Source organism: Scardinius erythrophthalmus, assembly GCF_964197995.2.
Source record: "Scardinius erythrophthalmus genome assembly, chromosome: 10".
NCBI classification, from domain to species: Eukaryota; Metazoa; Chordata; class Actinopteri; order Cypriniformes; family Leuciscidae; genus Scardinius; species Scardinius erythrophthalmus.
Genome location: NC_138230.1, coordinates 42,167,000 through 42,193,345, shown reverse-complemented (window position 1 = coordinate 42,193,345; position 26,346 = coordinate 42,167,000). Strand labels below are relative to the sequence as shown.

Below are 26,346 nucleotides of genomic sequence, written 5' to 3'. Positions count from 1 at the left end.
ATTTTTTAAAACAACTTCACAATCATGTCCGTGGTACAGATTATAATGCTTGTTTTTGTCAAGAACGGATGGATGAATACAAAGTAAAGCATTCTCTCTCCAGTCACAAAAACAACCTACACTGGTTATTCAATAAAGTGCGCAATAATACTCTGAATTACATCATCTTGCATTGAGAAGTCATTGAAAGCATGCGACTAAATGTCCTAAAATTTATATTCTCTGTACGCAAGCCAAGGTCACAGCTGATAGAAACGAAGGGCTATTATTTAAAAGAATGTGCAATCTCTTTCCATACAAACGAAGAGTCCTGTATAAAAGTATTTGGTGATTTTACCATTACAAAATGAGACACTAAATGGACACTAACGACTGAATGGCCTGGACTATAATAGTCTAGATAATTGGTCAGTCTGTCAATCAAGATGAAACACTTCTGACATTCTCAGTTCACATCTTTATCATCTTTTCGTAAAGACTTTATCAGAGCAACAACAAGCCTGAGTTTAGACTCGACGAGCCTCTTAACTGCACCTAGGAAGATGTTCTGGTTATTGAGTTGCAAAAACGCTGTTCATTTGCACATCAATGTGCACAAAGCTCTCAAACGACTCTTTGAGCTTCAAAAACGAGCAACTGTTGAGTGGTTAAGCTTCAGCAGAGGTTATACTGAAGGTGAGCGTGACCTTTTGTGCGCGTGTTTGCGCATACAGGCTGAGAAACAAAGAAAATGCAAATGGATTAAACGACGCACGGTGTGAATGAAATCCTCTCAGACGGTTTACTTTATTCGTGTGCTTTTACACACATTTTTTTGTCTTTTGGCTTTAGGCTCGTTTTTTCTCTGCCGAGTTTTTACTTGGCATAAATAAATCCCTTAAATAAAATGTGTGTGAATAATAAATATTTTCAAATCATGAACACACTGTTTGGTGTCGGACCCAGCTATGCATATTAGTCCGATTATATAACATGCATCCACTGGAACTAAAAACCTCTAGAGAATCCATTCAGATGTTATAAGTTTGATCATATGGTCAAATACTTGTATCTTCAAAAGCAACATTTTTGAATTACTTAAATAAAGTGCAAAAGTCACGAACACAGTTTGTATATACTCTACAGTACACTACACACACACACACTCATCCACCAAGGGGACTGACTACTAAATAATGTAAAGTCCTTCTCTCCAGGAAATCCCCTCAGAACTATTAGATCAGCATCATTACTCCAGTCTTCAGGGTCACATGATCCTCCAGACATCATTCTTATATGCTGATTTGCTGCTCAAAAACATTTCTTATTATCATCAATGTTGAAAACAGTTGTGCTGCTTCATATTTTTGTGGAAACCTTTTTTTTTTAATAAATAGGTCGTTCAAAAGAACACCATTTATTTGAAATAGAAATCTTTTGTAACATCAATCTATCCTGTTTAATCAATTGAATACATCCTTGCTGAATAAAAATGTCATTTTGTTTTAATAAACGAGAGTGACAAACAGCATTCTGAACTGAACTGACTCTTAAATATTCAAGACTTAGACTCACTTATCTTGTGTTTTGGGGTTTTAACTAGAGGTTTCTGTAACTCACAGAGACACAATAAAATCATGAGCTGCGCAGCATCAGAAAGTTGCTGTCTTTCCAACTTTTCCGCTCTCATCAGTTTTGCTCTCAAACGGTTTTTGCAATCCATTCTACACTGTTTTTTTAAAGCAATTTAAGCTTGTGTTGGTTAATTAACATTTGACATGAGGTCGTGCCTTCATCCGCTTCATTTATTATATTATGCCATTTTAATAGTGATGACATTTTCTGGAGTTATGGAAGGTGTCGACTGTGTGAACGTAATCATACACATACACACAGTCACATTCATCGCACAGAATGCACATCAATCTTGCTAAGATATCGAGTGCAACAGTTCCCGCACAATTCTTCAGCGCCGCTGCTTCCGGAAGTGTTTTTTCCCCCATTCATTTCTCCCATAGGGATTTTTTTTTTAAAGTCTTTGTTAAAGCTTTATAGGCCATAAACCGAGCTAATCAGCTACAAGGTGAATCATTAATCATCATGTTTGATTTGAAGCAAAGAAGTATTTGACAATCGTATACAAAAGGTGCAAGACTGTGTACTAAATGAATGTAATGAGGGAAAGAAATACAATCCCATTAAGCATTGCGATAATCGAATTAAATACAATGGAGCAATATAACACTACTCATTTAAAAATGTGTGTGTGTATATATATATGCAAATATATAAACAATATATTTAAAGTTTTGCAAAATATGCACATATACAAACATTTAATTATATTTGCTTTATGGGAGTGGATAGAGCTAAAAAGCTATTTGGCTCGTTTTGATTGTGGCGACTCTCTGATTGGTGGAATTTTCTGTACAGCATCATGGGAAATGTAGTTTTCACTACGAATTCTGCTATCAAACACGATTATTTTAAGAAAAAAGCTCAAATAATGTTGCCTGACGCAAATACCATCGATTAAAAACCTCGTAGCTCACAGTTAGGGCTGTCTTTAAAGGTTTATAAGCTATCGTTAAAAATCAATTTCCCTGTTTTCAGGGACTGTTGTAGTTTAATGGTAAAATGCCAGTGATGTTCCTCATTTGAAAGCCGCTTTGGATTAAAAGCATCTGCTAAATGCCTAAACGTAAACATATAATGCCATATATTCACAAAGCCATCTCACTAAACACATGAACATGTGCTCTCAACTGAATGAAAGCCCGCACTTACACGCAGTTCATCATTTGTCTTTATAATAAACGCAAATCTTCTTGATTAATGGCCTGCACATCGCCTCTGACAAGGGTTATCTAAATATTCCTCGTTCCTAATTAACTCCGGGCTGCTTTTATCATTGTAGAGACACCGGTCTCGCCTCACCCCGCCACTGGAAACTTAACGACATACCAGAATCCCCCTGAGCACGAGGCCACGCCCACATTCACTCGTTAACCTAATTACCCTCGTGGTTCCGCTATCTCCACGGAAACACGTCACTATCCCTACCCTTTCCCCAAGCAAGAGGCCATGAGAACATCTGCAGAACAAACAAACACACAGGGAAGGAGGAGGAAAAGGAAGGACACATGCGCATAAACACGTTTTCTCCGGGCGAGGGCTGTCCTGTTTTGGCTACAATAGCCGTGTTCATATTTATAGAGCGGATTGGGCAGGCATCTTAAAAAATCATTGTGGCTTTGGAACGCCTCCCACCAATGCTCTCTAATTTAGGGTCTTATTATAGCATGGCGCACACACACACACACACACTCAATCACACATATATTTGGGACAGAAAAGCTGAGGGGGAAAAAAAACATTCAATCAAGCTGTGTGTTTTTCTGAGGAACCCGACTGCAAACTGCCATTTGCACATATAAAACCAAACCCGTAAAACAATATTACACTACAGCCTGTTATAAAGCCATAAATGTCCTCATATGCAGCTGTAAAATATAGTTTACGTGTCTCTCTCTCTTCCTGTGTCTCTCTCAGGTATGGAGTGATTTCCCCTCCCCCATCAGACTGCTGGAGCCGCATCTTAATTAGCCAGAGAGAGAAGGAACGAAAAAGAGCAAGCAGGGAAAGAGAAAAGGGTGAATGACAGAACGAGAGGGGCAAAGAAAAGGGAGAGACCAGCGATACGGCTGTGACGGAGATGTGCCGTTGTCATGGTGACACTGTGGAGAACAGGTAGAGGAACACAGTCTCCTGGGAAAGAGCAGCGAGCCCCGATAGTCTCCACCTTTCTGTTTCCACCTCTCTCAGCAATTCATCCCTCGCTCTGCTCTCTTTTCCTGGCGGTACGAGCTCTGATCCTAAAATGGGTTTCTGCGGTACAATGTTAGAGCTTGTAATAGTAAATCACAGCTTGTTCGTCCAATTAACTCACAGATTAAGGATTGAAAGGAATATTCCAGGTGCAATAAGGCTGAATGACAGATTGAGAGGAGAGCATTTGTGGCATAATGTTAATTACCACGAAAATAATTTTAACTCAACACTCTTTTGCTTATATATATATATATATATATATATATATATATGAAGAGTTCAGATGCAAAAGCCTCTAAGTGCCATCTGAAATTTTCTTCTAGAATGATCATTTTTATCAAGCTTGTATATTTAAGTTCAATAATTTCACTTAAGTGGCAATGCAAATTACCTATTAATTGTAATTTAAGTGAAATTACTGAACTTAAATATACAAGCTTTATAAAAATTATCATTCTAGAAGAAAATTTCAGATGGCACTTAGAGGCTTTTGCATCTGAACTCTTCATATACATATATATAAATCAGTATCAGCTGATGGTGAAAAAAAAAAGCTTTTATCGGCCAATATCTGCCGATAAAAGCAATTATTTTCACTATCAGCCATTGGGTTGTTTAAAAACAGCCGATTATTAGGGGCGATTACATCCTGTCAATCAAGGGGGGGTGAAAAACATGTTCAAACTCACTGTTTGCATCTCATGGCTATTAAAACAATGATATTTTAACGTTTATGGATCGGCATCATTCACTTACATTGTGCCTCATTATAACTCGAGAGTTGAAATCATTTTTTGTGGTAATCAACATTATAAATGAAAGCTTGAGGATTCTTCATAACTGAATGAATGAACGGCACACACACGACACTGATTTGCCCCAGATTTCCCCTACCTGCATCCATCATCTTCAGGTTATCGAGCAGGAGGCGTGTGACGGATGAGAGGAGGTCAGAGCGAGGTCAGTGTGATGTGGCTCATTTAGTTTATGTGAAGCAGGTGGGCTGATAAGGTGAACCTCGAAATGAAGCGCTTTCACACCAGAACGCAGTGCCATTTGGTGGACCTGATCATGTTTTTTCTTTGGCGACACTACGCTTCAGCTGGAGGCCTTGGGAAATGCGCTTATTATGTCAACACGGAATTACCACAGTGTTTGGTGCAAGGCTTGTGGCTAGGACTGAGATTTGCTTTGAGAAATTTAGAGCAGTCAGGTGTTACCACAAGCAGTTAAACTGTCTGAGAACGAACATACACTGTCAAAATAGCATCAAATTCAAATGTATATGCAGAACTTGTTTTACAGAACTGACAAGCTTTATCAGATGCTTAGTGTAGGGAAGAAAAGTCACATATGGAGCTGTTCACAGAGCGTGTTTTTGCATTTAAAACCACCGTGAGACGCAAGGTCTAGACACGTTTTTAGAAGCTGCAAAACACACGAGCGCAGTGGTTAAACACGTCTGTCAAGGGCATGTGTGTTTATATTTATGGCTGTAAGAATATATCGTATCGCAATATAAAAATGCAACAATATGTATCGTGGATCGTGACAAACTGTATTGTGAATAGCTCACCCAAAATACAAATTACTGTGTGAGAAAAGAATTCAAGTTTTCACACTGCAGAAAATGCTTTTCTTACTTAGTATTTTTGTCTTGTTTCCAGTCCAAATATCACACATTTCTTAAATCAAGATCCATTTACTACAGTAGTAAAAATGACATAAGAAAGGGGACCTATTATGGGGTCTTGTTTTCTGGGGAAATAAATAAAAATTAAGTGAGATTTTGCTTAAAACAAGCAAAATGATTAATTATTAAGAAAAAATAATCTTGTTTCTGTTTGAATTAAGACTATTTTTCTTACCCCATTGGCAGATAATTTAGCTTTATTTAAGCACTCAATTTTGATTAAATCCCCCGGAAAACAGGACATAATGTCTATAATGTGAATATTTTACTCATCTAGTAAATGCTTCTTGATTTAAGAAGACAAAAATACTTTTTTGCAGTGCAGAGTTTTAGTGTCATTACACTACTATATTTAATGTTGAATATAATGTATAATAATGCAATGTGGGAATATTTGTGAGTCCTGATAATGCCAATGTTTTATGCTACCAGTAAAATGTGGCTTACATTATTTTAAATATATCTAGTCAGTGACAGAGTGCAAGCATATTCGTCTAAAATGAATATTTTTATCCTGGTGTCATTATTGTCCTGTGCTTTGGGTTATCAGCACCAAGTCAAAGCCAATTCATTTCCACAACCAATGCAAAACCAAATTTAGTATTTTTTGTTAACCTTTTACCACTTGTCTTGGTGTATCGCAATAATATCGTATCATGAGTTCAGTATCGTGATATGTATCGAATCGTGACATGAGGGTATCGTTACATCCCTATTTATATTGTAAAACTATTGTAACGGGTTTTGAGAACAGCCCCTTTTTAATATCTCAACTGTTGCTCCTAGACAAAGTACATTTCCATGCAGAATTATTACAACGTTTTTCGTCTTTTCTCAACACCGAAGCCAACTATTGTCTGTATTACATGCTGAACGAATAAGAGTTCAATCCCATTATTGGACTAACAGACCTAGAAAGCAATTTTACTCAGACTAAAAGTGTTTAAGTGACATTTTAGAAAGACAAATGATTGCTTTAGTTTGACTGAAATGGAATGCTAATGAAGTGTATGTAAACATATTACTGAGATTAAATTGAAAGTCTTTTCTCTCACACATTTGTCTCCTGAAAAAAATCTCATTTTCCAGTTCCTAAAAAACATGTCTGTGCTCAGACTGCCAAGACGCCAAAGCCTGTGATCAAAAAGTCAATATGAAGCAAGTCAAATATTGCTCATCAGATTCTTCCAAAACCCAAACGATCAGTGTTGTGCAACTGGATTTTGCTGGGGTGTGTCACATCTACCGACTGTTTTCGCTGAAATTTCCCCCCTATACATGTTGAAGGTCAGAGACCCGCCCCAAAGACCACCTCTGATGATTTCAAACGGGACAGAAGTTGACTTTCAGACTGCAGGGTCATTATCTCAGCAGGGATCTGGGTCACACACACCTGCCGAGAGACACGTCCACACACACTGATTCCTGCCGGCTTTACTGTGTATGTATATCAACAATTGTGGCTAATTTGAACACTTTTAGGAGAAACATCTTGTGGGTCAGTTCATTTTACTCACTCGTGTTGTTCCAAACATGCATGACTTTCTTCCGTGGATCACAAAATGATATATTTTTTTTGGGGGGGGGAGCCTCAGCATTTTTTGGCCATGCACTAAAAGTCAATGGGGTCCAATGTTGTTTTGGACACCATTGACTTTCATTGTACAGACAAAAACATTCTTTAAAATGTCTTCCTTTTTATACCAGCGCATCAAAAAGTCCTAAAGGTTTGGAATGAAACAAGTGTGAATAAATGACGACAATTTTCATTTTAGGCTGAACAAAACATTTTGGCTCCAATCCCACATTGGTTTATTTTCCCAAGCAATGCTAATCCTCCTCACAGGCAACACAGGCTTTGAGCGTGGCATGTCCCAATCAAGACCTTAAACTTTCTAGCTTTTGTGAGTCTGTAAAGTGAGACCTTCATACAGCTGAGTGAGAAAGCCAGCAGCAGAAACTTCCTGTGTCAAATTGCTTCACACATTCCTCTCTACTCGTTTTCTCTCGTTCCCTCCTCCTCATCTCCCTCCCTCTCTATGGTTGTCTTTGTCGTCTACAGCACAAAACACCGATTCAGTGCTGAACCCAGGAGTCCAACATGATCCTTTAAAACACACGCATAAATGCAGGAGCTCTCAGGAGCGGATGCGTGTCCATTAGCTCAATTCCCTGATCTAAATTAAACTCCATCTTTGGCACACAAAGCCAGAAAGGATATGACACCACTGACCTGATCCACATGACGCATCCGTTTGAAGTGGCCACAACAGCTCAACCAACCACGCATTATACAAAGTGTGTGGATTCATTTTGAATGGGCAACATGGTTTTGAAATTAACACCCAACCCCAGCCAAATGTGGGTGTTTTTGCACAGTAAAGTGTGTGAATTTGCTCATCAGCCAGCCTAGACTTACAAGACATCTCAGTTTTAAACGTGACAAGAAAGGTGATTCCTTTGACACACTTGAAGAAACACATTTGCACATATCTTGATGAACAAGCAATGCAAAAGCTGTTAAAGATGTCTGATTCTGCTGTGTTCCAATGTTCACCGGCCTCAGCGCAGATTGCTTCAAATCCACACGGTGATTCGCTTAAAATGTGAATGCAAACAATGCAGGTTCACTTGTTTGTTGCAAACTTAAGGGGTCATTAAAAACTGGCTTCAAAACAACAACAAAAACATAAATGGAAAGTCAACTAAGACCTAAATAAAACTTTCAAGGTCATGAGTGCAAATGTTTTTTAAGCTCACTTAAATCATGTTTGTTTACATATATGATGGATTACTTTTATATCTAGATTGTAAAAGTAAAAATTCCTGTTAAATTGAGCATTCATCAACTACTTGTGGGCAAAACAGCTTAATATGTGGCCAACCTTTACAATAATCACCTATAAGCAGAGCCGGATTAACGCAAAGGCAAACTAGGCACGTGCCTAGGGCCCGATTGGCGGGATGGGGCCCAGACAGAGGGACAAAAAAAAAAAAAAAAAAATGTACAAATGTCCTATCTACAATTTATTTCAATATTTATTTATTAACTAAAAATAGTGACGATGTTTATCTTAACCATAGACTGTTACATTACTACAGTTAAACCAATTAATGTGTCCGTTACAAAGCGGGTGCCGGCTTCTGAAAGTATGTGTAAAGAACGCATCCATCAGGTGCTGCGAGGCAAAAGCCTAATAAGCACACAAAGAAGCACATCTAATAATGCAGGTGTGTGAGTTGTCGTCATCTATTTTGGAGTGATTGCAATGTATTCTAAATATAAACTTGTACTGTAGATCAGCGTCATTTCTGGAAAAATCATTCACCGCTTTATTACGAGTTTAAAAGAGCGCGAGCGTAACGTGCCCAAGACGCGACGCTTTGAATTTGCGCGTACAATGAATAACATCGCGTCGGGAGCTGACTAGTAAAAAAGCTACACAATTAAAAGACAAGACGTCTGTATTCTAAGTTAAAAAGCCAACACACTACAACATTTTTAAATGTTTCAAATAAAGGATCTCATATCTATGGGTCTATCTTCTAAATTCTGCTGATGATTAGATTCCTGACATTACGCCAATAATATCACTTTATATATTTTTTTCTGCTCAGTAGCGATCGTGTCTTTCTCTTCCACTTGATTTGTGTATAGCATATTTAAGGTAGCAATGCAATATAAAATCACTTATGCTCATCTACTGAAGTGGGATTCTGGAACTGTGAATAAATTGAATAAAACAGCAAAATAACAACAACAACAATAACATCTTCATTAAACAAAAAAGAGATTACCTTAGATAAAGTTTGATTAATATGTACATACAGTACCGGTAAAAGTCTGGACCCATTACTATTTTTAATGTTTTTGAAAGAAGTTTATTATTATGCTCTACAAGCCTGCATTTATTTGATCAAAAATACAGAGAAAAAAAAACAGGAATATTCAGCAAGGATGTGTTAAATATATAAAAAGTGACAGTGAAGACTTTTTTAAAACAACTTTTTAATAATCAAAGATCCTGAAAAAAAGTATCACAGGTTATAAAATAAATATTAAGCACCATTTCTAACATAATAAATCAGAATGATCACGTGGCACTAAATTCAGCTTTGCATCACAGAAATATAAAGTATAGTAAAATAGAAAACCATTATTTTAAATTTTAACTATTTTCACTATATTATTTTTCTGTATTTTTGATCAAATAAATCCAGGCTTGATGAGCATAAGAGACTTCTTTCAAAAACATTAAAAATAGTAATGTGTCCAAACTTATGTACCGTGTAAGTAAAAATATACTGCTTTTAAAATTAAATGTTGTATAAATAAAAAGGTTAGGAATCATTTTTGTTTCAAGTGTTTTTTTATTGGGGGTGGGGGGCCTCCAACATGAATTTTGCCTAGGGCCTCCTAATGTCTAGAACCGGCCCTGCCTATAAGACGACATTTTCTCCTCAGCTACCCAATAGAGTGCACTAGTCGGGTTCCGGAAGTAAACAATACCATTTATTTTCTCCATAGGGGAAACGTTTTTTTAATTAATAACGTATAAACCGTTAAAGACAGCCCAGCTGTGAGCTATGAGGTTATTAATCGATGGTACTTTTGTTGAAGCCATCAGGGTCAACTCTTAAGACTTTTTAAAAAAAAAAAAAAAAAAACCTATACTAAAAAATAATGGGGAAAATATTTCCGGAACCAAGGTTGCTGAAAAAGTGGACGGGCACTGTTGGCATGGATTTGAGACCACCAGTAGCACCAGTAGTTTATCATTGTCCGTTAACTGTTTAAAATAATGGCTTTGAGCTCAACACAAGTGTTCAGTAGCACAGAAAGTCATAGCATTCGTAATAAAAACTCTAGAGAAGAACTAGGCTAAGCTCTGTTCTAAGGTTTTCATCATAATGCATTTCCTCGCGCTCACTGCTTAAAGGTAAATACAAGTCTCGAGGTAGATCCTGTGTTCCGCTAGTTTTTTTTTTTTCAGTCTCAAAATAAACCAGTACCAAAAAAAAAAAAAAAGGTGAATGAATTTAATACCCTTCTGAATTGCACCTTTTCACATTTCCAAGTTTCTCAGAAGCTGAAGTCATCATAGAGACTACATTAAATATATTTTTTCGTGTTCCCATTTGCTCAAATAGCAAAATAAACACTCCAAAATAGTGTTTTCACAACTTTTAAAAGAAGAAAAAATAGAGAGAGATTGATAACGGCAGTCAGAAGAGAAATACCCTCACAGCAGCGTTAACTATTTATTTATTTATTTTATTTTTTAATTTGATGCAAAGGTAATATAATACAAGGTATAGTGTTATAAATGTCCATACATTTAAAACAAAAAATGATAATATAAAAACGTAGCAGGATTTACGATGGTGCTGATCGTTAAAACCGGTTAAGATCAACGCGTCATAACAGTCTGTGAAAAAGGTAGTTGCTCTCTCGCGCCGCGAAAACCAATGACGTCACCCCCCGCAGCCCCTCCACACCCTCCTCCACCTCAGGCGATCTCCGGTCAATATCACCCGCCGATCGGCAACACTTCCAACACCTCCGCCGATTACCTACTTTAACCTGATTTAACCCGTTATAATGTAGCCCTGCTGTAATTACAGGGCATGTCTGGAGCCCACCGATCACTCTTGACCTCAAAGAGAGCGGTACGTGTGGAGGGACCACCGACAGGCAAACATGAGGGACAAAGGGCTAGTAATTAAACCATAATTAGATGCGACGCGTTAATTATAGTTTATCATGACACGCGCGCGCGCACACACACACAAGCTCCACGCCAACATAATCAGACAACCGGGGAATGTGGCTAGCGTAACGGTGCGTCTGTGACCCACAACACCAACACACACCCACCTACCCACCCACATCCAGACCAAAATGGCCAAACAAACAAGGCAAAGGTGCTCAATGGAAACCCGCACCGTGAGTCGTGGGTCCCAGCACGGAGCTCCTCCAGCCCGCCCGCCGCGCTCCCCAGGCCGCCAGAGACGCGCTGTCTGCGGTCAGCCGAGAGAATGTGGGTCGCGTCCAAGATTTGCAACACGGCTCCTGTCGCCTAATTAATGCCCATACAATGCACCCTCTCTCATAACGATTACCGCAAACACGCACGAACATAATCCCGATTGTTGAGCGCGTGTGACCGGCGGTAAATCGCCCCTCTTCGTAACAATAGATCACAATAGAGTGTCATTCTTACCAGTGCGGTTTGCGCCAGCAGCAGCAGCGCGAGCGCCGTCCAGCACGGGCGCTTCATGGTGCTCCGAACACGGCAAAACACGGGGCTCTCGTCACCCCGCTCCTCGTTAAGGTACTAGGTAGGAGTAAACCTCTCGTTTTCGGTATCCAACTTCAGGGCAGGCGCTTTTGTCGGCACATCCGTGATCGCGTACGGCACACGGTCAAATCCCCGCAAAACCACGCGAAGACCGAGGAGGAGTAGCAGCGCGCGCACGGCCTCTAGTGATCTACTCCCCTCTGACTTCAGTGGCTGAGACTGGATGGATGTGGAAGCAGGGAAGACCAGAACTCCTCTCTCTCTCACTCACTCTCTCTCTCTCTCACACACACACTCCTCTTTCTCTTCTGTACGCTATGGCGTGTGTGAGAAGAGGAGGGCATTGGTTGGATTCTCCTCCTCGTGTGGCTGAGGAATGGTTATGCCCCCTGCAGCCCGTCTTCCCTCCCTGCCTCTCCTCCCCTATCAAGATGTCCATCAGACTCTGCTGCATATCGTTTTTTGTTTTGTCTGTAGTAGTGGACATATGTTTTTGATAATACCTCTGATATTATTTCATGCTACTGTCTGGACTCCTAGTGAATCTTAAAAAGGGCTTTTAAGAATAAGAATCTGAATAAGATTTATTGGCAAACACAAGGAATTTGTCTTAATCACAGATGCAGCTTCCAGTGCACAAAGAGTTTTAATATAATGTATAAAATTGCACAGATCATAATTTTTCTCTGTCATTTTATTGCATTACATTGTGTTTTGCCCCTCATATCATAAAACATGATATAAAATAATCATAATCATAAAACATTTAAATATCTTCTTACTAAGACATATTACTTGGAGACAACTGATATTTATATGCATTAAGTAGTCTGTTATAAAAATATTGATTTATTTTATAAGCTATCAGATATCATTTATAAAACTGTTGTTTCAACTTAAAAAAGTGTTTGTGCTGCTTTAAAATTGTAAGTTTAGTCAACTTAAATTTCCAAGTTGTCACTTAGTACTTCACATTTCGAGTTAACTCAATATTTTTGCTCATTTTGAGCCTCTGAATAAAACCGATGTGTTTCTTGACTGTGATCTCCATATTCTCACTATATAATTTATTAGTCATTTGTTAGAATTTCTTTTATATTTCATCTAAAGGTTAAATAAACGCTTATTTTTTTTTTTTTTTACTAATATACCATTTAATACACCAGGCTTTATATTCACTGTTCTTTTGTAATGGAACAAAGAAAGAACTATTATGATTCAGGTTTTTTAATGTTTAATCTTTTTATCATTCATCAGCAGGAAATGAAATCATTCTGAAAGTGATTCCAATGAAATCGTTCCAGTGTATTTGCGGTGTGGACTTACCTGTTGTCAGAATCAGAACAATTATCAAAACTTTATAGTTACGGCCATCATCCTGGGTGTGAACAGGCTTTTAGTCACCCTTGAAAAATGCAAGATTTACAATTGCACATCTGTCAGATGCTTTTATCAAAAGAGATTTGCAGTGCATTCGGGATATGCGTATACTCATAATGTGTTTCCTGGAAAGGTGTTACGCAAGTTCTACATTTGAAAACCACTTATGCGAGTGCGATTTCTAAAGAAATCCTTCATCAATGCGTATCTGCTATACTTTCATCAAGACAGTACAGTATCCTCAGGCCGTCATTAAGAAAACTCATTTACTGCGCATTATCATTTATGTTTCATTAAAGAGGAGCTGTAATGCCCTTTTACAAAGTTTTTAGGCTCTACTAGAATAGGTTTTTATGCTTAAATGTTCAAAAAACATTATTTTATACATATTCTCAATTGTTGCAGCTCCTCTCTTCCCAGTCTGTCAGTAACGCTCTGTTTAGTTCCTGTCTCTATGAAGCCCTCCTTCTGAAAAGCATCTGATTGGTCGGCTGGATCAGTGTGTTGTAATTGGTCAACTGTTTCGAGCGTGTTTGCGAAATGCCCCGCCCCTTACCATAATCGCCAGTTTCAACACACTCAACCAGACCCCGCCCCTTTATTCTGCATATTAATTATTTAAATGAGGAATATTTTAACGTGTTTGTTTTCTGGAAGACTACAATAAAGGCGTTTCAGTGAGTTTAGAAACAGTGACACTGACAGAGAATAACTTGAGAATAATAAAACATGTAAAAAAGCATAAGATGTCCCTCTGTTTAGTTCCTGTCTCTATGAAGCCCCTCCTTCAGAAAAGCACACTGTGCTCTGATTGGTCGGCTGGATCAGTGTGTTGTGATTGGTCAAGCGCTTCGAGCGTGTTTGGGAAATGCCCCGCCCCTTACCATAACCGCCAGTTTCAACACACTCAACCAGACCCCGCCCCTTTATTCTGCATATTAATTATTTAAATGAGGAATATTGTGACCCATTTGTTTCTGGAAGACTACAACAAAGGCGTTTCAGTGAGTTCAGAAACAGTGACACTGACATAAAGAATAACTCGAGAAAAATAAAACATGTAAAAAAGCATAAGATGTCCAATGTGTACATTAACCCTTGTGCATTGTTAGAATTTACATCCTTTCGTTATGTTTGTGGCTGAAAACAGCCACTACTTTAAACTGCTGTAAAAATGTATCAGATAAATATTTTTTTCAAATTTTTTTGCATTAATCTATTAATCAACCTCAGTCCTGCTCAAAAATATTAAATGTTTAAAAAAAATTCAGGATTTTAACTCTTTAATTGCCAAATTCGTAAATGATGTCACTGATTTGGGGGGAAAAAAAACACAAAATTACTCATTTTCAATATAAAATGTGATTGTGGACTGGATTTTTTTTTACCTTTTATCACAGTCTTGGACATGTCAAAGATTAGAAACAACATTGGTTTTGATGCATTGTTAGTTTTTGTGCAGCATCAAATTTTAACTTTTTCTCCCTCATTTACTGTTCGTGGCTGTTTTTGCCCCATTGACTTCCATTATAACCACATTTTTTGATTGCAAAGCCATGACACCATATAATCATGCATTTTTGATTGTTGGTGGTTTTCCCTGTTGGGAAGAGGTAAAATTTGTAATTTTTACTGTTGATAACCGGGTGGCACCATTAACCCTTTAGATAGGCCTGTGCCAAAAAAAGCTTAGTTTCTGGCTTTTACATGGAGTTATATGGAGTATAACAGCATAATAAAGTGTGTGTGTGTGTGTGTGTGTGTGTGTGTGTGTGTGTGTGTGTGTGTGTGTGTGTGTGTGTGTGTGTGTGTGTGAACTCACCTTGATGCGTCTGAGAAAATCAAAATATGCACCTCAGCTCTCAGAACTGCATGGAGTAAACAAAAACAAAGTAAGTGTATTTATGCACCTGCTGCCTTTTGATGGTGAGAAATGCAGACTAAACAAAAACAAAGCAAGTGGATTTAAACGCGTGCATGCAAGCCTGCTGGTCATTTGATGGTGAGAAGAGCAGCAAGCATCATGAGAAAGGGCTTGACTTGTAGTGAAGTTTTAGAGATGATTATGCAGCCTGACCCTTCCAGCGAGCTGCAGGATGTTTCGTCTTCTCCCTCTGACACCACAGACTCAGGAGAGTCAGATCCTGATTTGGATGTGGCACCCTCATCATCCACTCTAGCTTCCACTGAAGGCGAGGAGGATTCGGAGGATCCTGGATCTGGGTGGATTGGGAGAAACGGCGAAGTGTTGTTTTCCACTAACGCGGAGACAACTCTCTTTCTTCAGCCTGCCAGTGGCGTGACTCCAGGGCCGACGCGCTATGCCATCACAAGGCATAGTCATACATGTTTGTATGACTGTACAAACATGTATGTGTTGACGCAAGTCATGCTGACAATGAGGTCAATCATCTCCTCCGTAAAAAACAGATTGAACACGGAATCCATGTTCTGGACCCTTGCGAAGGCATAGCGCGTCGGCCCTGGAGTCACGCCTCTGGCAGGCTGAAGAAAGGGAGTTGTCTCCGCGTTGGTGGAAAACCACACTTCGCCGTTTCTCCCAATCCACCCAGATCCAGGATCCTCCGAATCCTCCTCGCCTTCAGTGGAAGCTAGAGAGGATGATGAGGGTGCCACATCCAAATCAGGATCTGACTCTCCTGAGTCTGTGGTGTCAGAGGGAGAAGACGATACATCCTGCAGCTCGCTGGAAGGGTCAGGCTGCATAATCATCTCTAAAACTTCACTACAAGTCAAGCCCTTTCTCATGTTGCTTGCTGCTCTTCTCACCATCAAATGACCAGCAGGCTTGCATGCACGCGTTTAAATCCACTTGCTTTGTTTTTGTTTAGTCTGCATTTCTCACCATCAAAAGGCAGCAGGTGCATAAATACACTTTGTTTTTGTTTACTCCATGCAGTTCTGAGAGCTGAGGTGCATATTTTGATTTTCTCAGACGCATCAAGGTGAGTTCACACACACACACACACACACACACACACACACACACACACACACACTTTATTATGCTGTTATACTCCATATAACTCCATGTAAAAGCCAGAAACTAAGCTTTTTTTGGCACAGGCCTATCTAAAGGGTTAATGGTGCCACCCGGTTATCAACAGTAAAAATTACAAATTTTACCTCTTCCCAACAGGGAAAACCACCAACAATCAAAAATGCATGATTATATGGTGTCATGGCTTTGCAATCAAAAAATGTGGTTATAATGGAAGTCAATGGGGCAAAAACAGCCACGAACAGTAAATGAGGGAGAAAAAGTTAAAATCTGATGCTGCACAAAAACTAACAATGCATCAAAACCAATGTTGTTTCTAATCTTTGACATGTCCAAGACTGTGATAAAAGGTAAAAAAAAATCCAGTCCACAATCACATTTTATATTGAAAATGAGTCATTTTGTGTGTGTTTTTTTCCCAAATCAGTGACATCATTTACAAATTTGGCAATTAAAGAGTTAAAATCCTGAATTTTTTTTAAACATTTAGTATTTTTGAGCAGGACTGAGGTTGATTAATAGATTTATGCAAAAAAAATTGAAAAAAATATTTATCTGATAAATTTTTACAGCAGTTTAAAGTAGTGGCTGTTTTCAGCCACAAACATAACGAAAGGGTAGTAAATTTGCCCACAGTGTACTGTTGAGTTTTTGAAAAATTTCAAAGCATTTTCCCAAAATATGTGTCAAAATAAGATTTGTCACCAAAAATCATTCCATTTGCTGAAACACAGAAAAAGTTATGGCCAAATTTAGACTCAAAAATACCCCATAGTGGATGAAAACATCCCCAACAGCACATAAGGGTTAAAGTTGTGATGTGAACTAAAGCAACTAAAATTTTTTTTCCTAAGAGAATTATGACAGAATAGCTTATAGACATTATGATCCCAGTCCCGAACACACGGAAAGGAAGAGTCAGAGGCCGTTGTGAAATTTTGAAATTTTTTCATTGTTTTGTTTCAAAATAAAGAATCACACGTTGTTTAGAGACAATCTACAACTGGAGTTACAAAAAATAGTTGCCCAGGCAGAAAGCACACACAGCATCTGTTACCTATACACATTATGGTTACAAGTGTGCCTGCATAAAGAGAATCATAGGAAATATACACAAGGCTGTTTAAATATACACCAGAGAGTGTTCCAAATCAAAAACCAATGGCCAGTATGTTACAATCACTTACAAGTAGACAAAAGAATGGCAAATCTGTACACACCTCCGACTCTGACCCAGGGCAGTCGAGCGCGTCACACACACATACACACACGCGCTTGCTGCTACCTGCCCAGGAGTCAGGGAGGGACTATAAAAGATCTTAAAAAAAGAAAGGGATGAGTGGAGGTGAAAAAGAGGTGGCTGGTGAATGGCTAAAAGCAGAGTGCGCACTTTTCTCTGTTCTTTGTACATCTATGCAGTAATAATTCAAAGGGCTTCAAAACCAACAAAAAAAATCTGATATTACAATTTACAATATATAACAACTCATAACTCAGAAACCACAACCAAAGAGGTGAGAATTTACACTGAAATGCACAAGATTTTCTTTTTTCAATTTTGTCAGGTTTTTTTTTCTTTTTTTTTCTCCTCATACCAAAAAAGGGCTGTAGAAGCGAGTCCACATTTACATTAGCGAAGGTTTACAAATGTACAATTATACAATCAGAAGTATGTATTCACTACAGGGGAAGATTATAGATACAGATTGGACATCAAAAACCAGAAAAACTACAAAGTTTTATATATATATATTTATATATATATGCAAAGGTCTACACCAAGTATGCACTAAATAGTTTATAGAAGCAAGACCAAAAACGTCTCCCATGCTAAATGTCTGCGTGTTAGCAATCAAGTGTTAGTGATAATGTATGTGTGTGTGTGTGTGTGTTTGTGTGTGTTATGAAAGAATATGCGAGTTAGAAAGGTGTTGCGAAGCAATAAAGTGTGTTTGCGCAAGCCTATATGATTGAACATGGGATAAATCAAATATTCTCTCATTTCATACAGGACCGAAAAGGACCGTCATTTAGGTAGTAGAGCAAAAAAAACGGAAGAAATGCTAAAAGGGAGAGAAAAAACAAACACAAAAAACAAAAAAACAGGTCACAACAACCTGGGGATGATTCAGTGTTGAGGAGAAGGTTTCGACTCTCCGCCCCAACATCCCTACGTCGTCGACTGTGGACGAACACGCTCGCACAGACGGCCATCCTAGAGGAATTATGGGAAGGGTTTACATGATGCCGTTAGGTGGTGCACAGAGTGGGCCGAGGTCAACGCCGTTCTTCATGTAGTACTTCTCCAGCTTGGCCAAAATGTGCTTTCCGTACGTGTACTTCCGCAGCGTTGCAATATGGGGCCGGATCTACACACAACCAAGCGAAATCCATCACAAAACATTCATCACAATTCTCTGACACTTTAGCACAGGGGTGGCCGATACGACCAAAAACACATTTCACCATATGTTCACAATATTGTTACTAAAAATAAGAACAAAAGCAGCAAATAAAAACACTAGGATTAATACAATAGAATTAAATAAATAAACCTACTGTATCTAAAAGTTTAATGCTACAGACATTGTATATTAGATTAGGCTGCTGTCACTTTAAGACTAAATGCACAAACTAAATTTACTGGTTTTCACCTAACTGTTTGTTTATTTAAGATATAATCTACTGTGTTTAAGTGAATACTCCACATAATGGGCATTTTGACAATTCTGTGGGTTAGGGTTAGCCTTCATTTGTTGATGAATCAGTGTTTTGGAACGAATCTCTTGAATGATTCAATGACAAATATATTTTTTAACAGTCTCTTGTCGCCACCTACTGGTGTAACGATGTAATGTGATTATCATACTTTCAATTATTTAAATTATTGTGAATGATACTGTGGCTGTTTCATATCTATACATGACAACTGCTCTTAGTCAGTCAGTGGCAGCGCGAACGCAGATTTGAATGTTCGCTGTATTGAGTGTGTCAGAAATGATCAATGCTGTTTTCTCACGGCAGAATGTATGTAAGTAGACTTTTCTGTCCCCAGTATTCATTTTAAAAGAACATGGGTCCCATAGACTACTCATTCAATGTTGCAGCCATTTTGGCCAGTGCGGTCCATTAAAGAGGAAACACTGAATTTGACAAGACTGCAGATCTACTAATATTTGACAGGATTTTTTCAAAGTTCCGATTGGCTCCACCACAAAAATATAAATGTATACACACATGAATTATTTTTTGAATGAATGATTCAATGGATGAATCAAGTGTTTTTGAACTAATCTCTTGAACTAACGATTCAATGAAAAATATTTTTTAACGTCTCTTGTCGCCACCTACTGGTGTAACGATGTAATTGACTATTTGAAGCATCAAGTTACTTTTAAAAGGTGATTCACTCCAATCTGATCGCTACTGTAGACATCTGAGTTTATATCCGAACTATAAACTTTTATCCCAGTACTTCTGTGATAATTTGAATTATTGCAATAGAAATAATTATATTGTGTAGTTTGTGAAGCCGCTTCATAACTATACATGACAACTGCTCTCTCTGGCTCAGAACACAGATCTAAATATTTGCTGAGTCACTTTATAATGTTACAAAAATAAATATTTCAAATAAATGCTGTTATTTTGAACTTTCTATTAAATCAAAGAATTCTGAAAAAATAAATGTATCGTTTCGACAAAAATATTAAGCATGGCTGCTAGAAAGAACATTGCCACATGAATCAACAATAAATTACAAATTAAAATATTTTAATTTTAATATTACTGATTTTTAATTGTTTTAATAGACATGGCCGAATCGTTGTCATTTATGAAAAAGATCACGTTGGATTTTGAATCGAGATCTTTTAATAATTAATCATGCAGCTCTAATGGACACTTTATATCGTTGCCATATCGTCATACTTTGGCACAATCAGGAAAAGAAGAAATACTGATGACGAACTAGCAGCCGCACCTTGTGCATTACAATCTTGCGTTGTGTCGGCTCGGCCACATCGATCATCTTCTGCACAACATAGTTCGCATACTGGTCCTTCATCATGGTGTATAAGGCACTGTGGGGCCCGTCCGCCATACTGCACACCTCATCAATCAGCATCGCCCTCTCGGCACGCAGCGAGTGGGTCACACACTTTTCCACCACGTTACTGTGAACGAAAACACAAGCGGCTCTGAAATAAGACACTTGCTCGTATTTGTGTGACGGTTTATCATGCGTGCGTAAATTCTTTGTGCGTACCTGGCAAACTTATGCTGGCTGAGCCCCAGAACATTTCCTCGGATTTCAGACACAATCTTGCTCTTGTCCTCGGCGCGGCCGTGCTCCAAAACATGCTGAATTACATAATTCCCATACTGATCCTATATGAGGATGGGGAAAAAAAAAAACGTTCTAAGAGGAATGGCTAAGATCCTGGTTCAGTGCAGAAAGAGACGGCTTCATAAATTACCTGGACCAGCTGCTCGGTGTGCTGATGTATTTCCTCCAGTATCGGGAGGGTCTGCTCAGGCAGGCAGTGCTCCAGAATACGCTGGATCACCCGACAACCATATGGGTGTGTGGACAGAGCAAACACCTGCACAACACACACAGTTATTAGTTAAACATTCACACAGGAGACAAAGGTTTTAAATACATTTCAAAGTAAGCCGCTCCAGACACGACTGGATGATAATGCAGTTTTCTCACAGCACAGACAGGTTACAAACAAGGTTGTTTTCATATACGAAAACTGAAACTAAGACTAAAACTATTGCTCAAAAAACACTTTCATAAACTGAAATAAAATAGAAATTTCAACATAAATGAAAAACTAAAACTAAACAAAACTAACAACAGCTATTGAAAAACTAACTAAAACAAAATAATTAGCAAAAATAAATAATCGTTTTTGTAATTAATAAGCTCTCATCCTCTAGCCTACCAGAAAATAACTTTTTTTCCATTCCAGTGCACTACTTTATTTTTCAATGTCTAACCGTTGCGCTCGAGTCTCGCGTCTTCTGCAGCATCACGTGACACGACGTTCTAAAAACACGGCACTCAAGTTAAAATAAGTTAAACTTTTAAAAGACGCGTATCGAGACCTTGCGCTTTTGCCCATTCCACTGTGCCCGGGTCTTTTTTCCGTTTTTCAAAGAAAAAACGCTTTCTGTGTGAACAGCCTAAGAAGCAGAAATGGTCAGATAAGTATTTCCATCATGTCTAGACCTTATGCAAATACAGTTGTACCTTAATTCCAGATCTCCAAGATCTCATCTCATGTGAAACTAGCCTAAACAAGATAGGCCTATCACACATAATAGAAAAGAGCCAACCACACTGAGCAGAAAACGGAAAAGACAAATAGCATGACTAAATAAAACTAAACTGAAAATTGAAAATGATATTAAAATAAAAACTAATTTAAAAATGCAAAACTATAATAACCTTGGTTACAAAATGTATGTAAGTAGACTTTTCTGTCCCCAGTATTCATTTTAAAAGAACATGGGTCCCATAGACTACTCATTCACTGTTGCAGCCATTTTGGCCAGTGTGGTCCATTAAAGAGGAAACACTGAATTTGACAAGACTGCAGATCTACTAATATTTGACAGGATTTTTTCAAAGTTCAGATTGGCTCCACCACACACAAAAAAAAAAGTATTTTATAGATATATATATAAAAGGTGATTCACTCTAGTTCGATCGCTACCGTAGACATCAGTGTTTATATCCGAACTATACATTTTTATATCAGTACTTCTGTGATAATTTGAATTATTGCAATAGAAATAATTATATTGTGCAGTTTGTGAAGCCGCTTCATATCTATACATGACAACTGCTCTCTCTGGCTCAGAACACAGATCTTAATGTTTGCTGAGTCACTTTATAATGTTATAAAAATAAATATTTCAAATAAATGTGTTCTTTTGAACTTTCTATTAAATCAAAGAATTCTGAACAAATAAATGTATAGTTGTTTCGACAAAAATATGAAGCATGGCTGTTAAAAAAGAACATTGGCAAATGAATTAAATTAAAAAATACATATAAAAAATTTATAGTATTTAAAATAATATAATATACTATACAATAATATATGAAAATTATTGCAGCCTTGGTGAGCATAATAGATCATTGTTTTCTAAATCTTGCCGCAAAAAAAATCCAAAACTTTTCAATGGTAGTGTATTTTTAATTTCATGTTAAACTTTCTCTACACAAAAAATAAAAATTTACACCGATTTATTGTTTAAAATTAGGAATAGCTGAGTATTATGTATCTTCATATTATTATTTAAATTATTTTTCATTTGTTATACTGAGATTCTGCACTGAAGTTGTGCTTCAAAAATGAAGGCCTCCAGAAATTAGTCATAAAAGTTCCCATGGTACACAAACATACACACCCAAAGCCCTTATATTCAAACATACAGCGTTTCACACAATTCAAAAGAGACACACCTGTCCTTTGAATGCATCAATGATGAACTGAAGAGCATGAGGCTGGACACACTCGATGCATTTCTGCACAACATGATTGCCATTTTGATCCTTCACACACTTTAACACGTGTCCGTCAAGCTCTCGAACCATCTCATTCTGTAAAAGACAAACAAATTTGATTCAATTCATACACTGTAACTTCAGCACAGCCATGTGAATAATTACAACATAAGCGTTCAGCCTTTCATAAACTTACAATGACTTGTTGGTCCGAAGGGATGAACTCCAGAGCTTTCTGGATCACTCTGCAGCCGTACATCTGCAGCGCCAGGGATAAAACATGACCACGGATCCGCTCGGCCAGCGCCAACTTCTGATCCAGACTGCCAAACTGAACACATAAAACTGCTTTTAGCATCCTAACTGACATCCAGTACACCTAATGCACATAACTGATGAACTTTGAAACGCTGAAACTGTTACTTTCCTGTATATTACTGTGAAGCTGCATTGAAACAATCCGTATTATATAAATAAATGTTAGTTAATTAAGTTTATTTCAGGTCAACTTCAAAAGACAGAAAAAAAGAAATCCAATTTACAAGCAAACATAGAAACAAAAATTAAATTACAATGTAAACAATATATATATATATATATATATAAAAAAAAAAAAGAAGTTACTTGACCGAAAAGGTGTCGACTGAAAGCTTATGCTTATTGCGCCGATCCTTTTTACATTTCATTTATTTTACACACAACACCAAAGTCATCTTGCGTACATAAAGAATGACTAAAAGAAAAAGAAGCTAAATTCATGTGTATAATGTGACTTAATGCAGTCCCAAATCAGGCCGGTTTCACAAAGCTATTTTAGACCGGTCTATAGTGTTAGACAAGTCTAAAATTTGCTCATAGACTAGTCTAATGCAAGTTAGACTGTTTCACAAAAATAAAGACTGACTTAATTTAGACCAAAAAAATTAGACACCTGACCCCCAGGCTAACTTAGGTCTAAGACTCCGTTACCTTGGCAACCAGCAGTAACAATCAGTTACATTACAAACAGCCAAAAGAAAATGGAAAATGGCTCATAATTTAAACATTTCTTCTTGTTATTACATTCTCCGCTAAATTTCCCAAGTAAAACGTCCTTGTAACTGTTATACTCCTCCAACAAACACATATTTTTTCTGCTGGGGTAAACTGCACTGAGCGGTTGAATGCGCTTACTCGATCCGCCATGTTTTTTGTTTTTGAAAAGTGTCTTATTTTACCCAGAATGCATTGCAGTGTAGTCCTACTTAAGATAGTCAGAGTCTTAAGTGCTTTGTGCAACGGTCTGATTTAGATCTCTATCTGAAGTCTGACTATCTACTATATCTAAGCCATAGTCAAAAGTCTATCTTCGTGAAACCGGCCCCAGGTCCCAATCTGAACATGCAACCTCACTGTCTTCATGTTAAACCGCACACAGTTCATTAGATTTTATTTTATTTATTATTATATTTACTCAGTAATACCTCAAAGAACTTCTGGATGACGTAATTTCCAAACACATCCACCATGAGCTGGTAGGCTGCCTGTAGTATCTCGTTGAAGACTAACTGGCGTTCTGCAGGACTTGCTCTCTCCAATTTCAGCTGGATAAACCTGAACAAAATCCACATTTTTTTTTTTTTTTTTTAAACATTTTGGACCTTTTATTTATTATTCCCACTATTATTATATCATGCCGAAATGCTGATATAAGGGTTCTGACTTTCTAACATGTGAGCTGTAGCAGACCTGGAGCCGTGCTGGTCCTGAGAGAACTCCATGACGTGTCCCGCGATCTCTCTCAGCTGTAGGTTGGGGTAGCGGTTGTTTCTGAAGTCCTCGAGGAGACGGCTGCGTCCCGAAGGCATCACGTCAGACATCCCATAACGTAGCCGAGAGGAAGGGAAGAGCTGGCTGCTGGGACTGAAGAGAGAAGAACCTGTGGTGGCATTGCGGTACTTCGCCTCTGCTCCTGGAGCTGCCGAGATGAAACGCCCACTGCCATTGGTCAGTCCACCTGAGGGGGAGGCGCCAGAAGGGAGATTCAATTCATTAAATATGTTTAAAGGGGTCATCGGATGCCCATTTTCCACAACTTGGTATGATTCTTTAGGGTCTTCATGTAAAGTTTGTGACATACTTAGGTTAAAATTCCTCAATGGTTGTGTAAAACAACACATTTACCTCCTAAAAACAGCTCTGTTCACAGTGACCCGTTTTGGTGCATGTCTCTTTAAATGATAATGAGCAACTGCTGACTCTCTGTGGTCATTAAAAATCCCATGGCACTCTTGTAAAGAGTAGGGGTGTCCTGGCCAAATTCCCTCCATTGGCCCTTACCCAATCATGGCCTCCTAATAATCCCCATCCACTGAATTGTCTCTATCACTCTCTCCTCTCCACCCATAGCTGGTGTGTGGCGAGCGCACTGGCGCTGTTGTACTGTAGATGCTGCACACTGATGGTGGTTGAGGAGAGATTCCCTGATATGATTGTACAGCGCTTTGGGTGTACAGTAGTACATATGGAAGCGCTATATAAATACTTCGTTCATTCACGTACTCACCAAGGTTAAGACTGCTTGAAGATCCATGAGTTGAGAGCGAGGGAGGCGGGGTGAGAGAGTGGGAGGGGCCTTGGTTTGGAAGAGGCATGCCTACTGGGCCGGGGGAGGAGCTAAAGCTGAGGCCATTGTAGAAACCCCCATGGCCAATAGGGGTGAGGCTGCTGGGTGTGCGCTTGTACAGATCAGAGCTACCCGTCAGAGAATCCCGACGTGACCCACTGGAACTGGAATTAGCCACTAAAAAAAAAAAAACAAACGGACATGCAAAAATTAAACCGGAGTCAGATTAAACGCAAATATGATTTCATCTAAAACATTTAAGCATTAGGAACAAATATGATTTTTGTGGTTTGGTCCTGCAGTGCAGTACGTTTTAAAGTTCACTTCAAGCTGGAATACATGCCACAGCTTTTAAAATTAGAACAGATAGGCATCACACACTTGCTGACTGGGCATTGTGGTAGATTTTTAATAGATAAAATAGTAAACTGTATATTAATAACTAACCATGTCTCTAACATCTAACCTTACTTCTCTTTTCAGGCCTAACATGATAACACTTTGAAACACAATGTACTAAAACGCTCTGTCTTGTGTTTTTGGATGTTGTGCTGCCATACGCCTTTGACTTTGGTTGTGTGAGTGTATAAATAAGTTTGGGAATTGAAACTAGACAGATGACTAAATTTGAAACTTGTGATTAACAATGAAGTAATCATTAAAACAAAGTTTGCTTTACCTGGTAACAGAAGGGTTTGTCTATGAAAACCAATCAAATTGTGGGGAAATTATGTAATGCAGTATGACATTTTTGCCATAACTCATTCTATAAAAACTGTTGTATTCGTGTTAGCTGGTGGGATTCTCAATGGAATTTGTCTGAGATCCTCCGGCCTTGCTTCTTCTTGGGGGAGATTCTCTGAGAACTGCTCGAGAGATCCTCCTGGCCGTGATTAAAGCATTTAAAGGACATTTGCTGAGGTCTGTTTGTCAATTATTCCTGCGCAGGAAGTAAGCTAGTAACGGGAACAGGTATTAGCACCCAGCCGACGTCGATGTGTAGACACACTA

At 38.3% G+C, this 26,346-nt stretch overlaps 2 protein-coding genes across 4 annotated transcripts in view; both read right to left on the bottom strand.

The window, feature by feature from the left end:
- sdc3 (syndecan 3) overlaps positions 1–12,203 on the bottom strand; it is a 36,720-nt gene extending 24,517 nt beyond the window's left edge. The window contains exon 1 of the mRNA XM_081377544.1: positions 11,728–12,203. Coding sequence (XP_081233670.1) covers positions 11,728–11,784 — 57 coding nt within the window. The 5' untranslated portion in view covers positions 11,785–12,203. The remainder of the gene's footprint in view (positions 1–11,727) is intronic.
- Positions 12,204–17,139: 4,936 nt separating this feature from the next.
- pum1 (pumilio RNA-binding family member 1) overlaps positions 17,140–26,346 on the bottom strand; it is a 30,958-nt gene continuing 21,751 nt past the window's right edge. For all 3 annotated transcript variants that reach the window (XM_081376874.1, XM_081376873.1, XM_081376875.1), the window contains exons 14-22: positions 25,276–25,512; positions 24,459–24,726; positions 24,194–24,323; positions 22,927–23,061; positions 22,689–22,826; positions 20,686–20,811; positions 20,475–20,596; positions 20,190–20,382; positions 17,140–18,576 (exon numbers count right to left, since the gene is read on the bottom strand). In XM_081376874.1, coding sequence (XP_081233000.1) covers positions 18,445–18,576; positions 20,190–20,382; positions 20,475–20,596; positions 20,686–20,811; positions 22,689–22,826; positions 22,927–23,061; positions 24,194–24,323; positions 24,459–24,726; positions 25,276–25,512 — 1,481 coding nt within the window. In that variant the 3' untranslated portion in view covers positions 17,140–18,444. The remainder of the gene's footprint in view (positions 18,577–20,189; positions 20,383–20,474; positions 20,597–20,685; positions 20,812–22,688; positions 22,827–22,926; positions 23,062–24,193; positions 24,324–24,458; positions 24,727–25,275; positions 25,513–26,346) is intronic.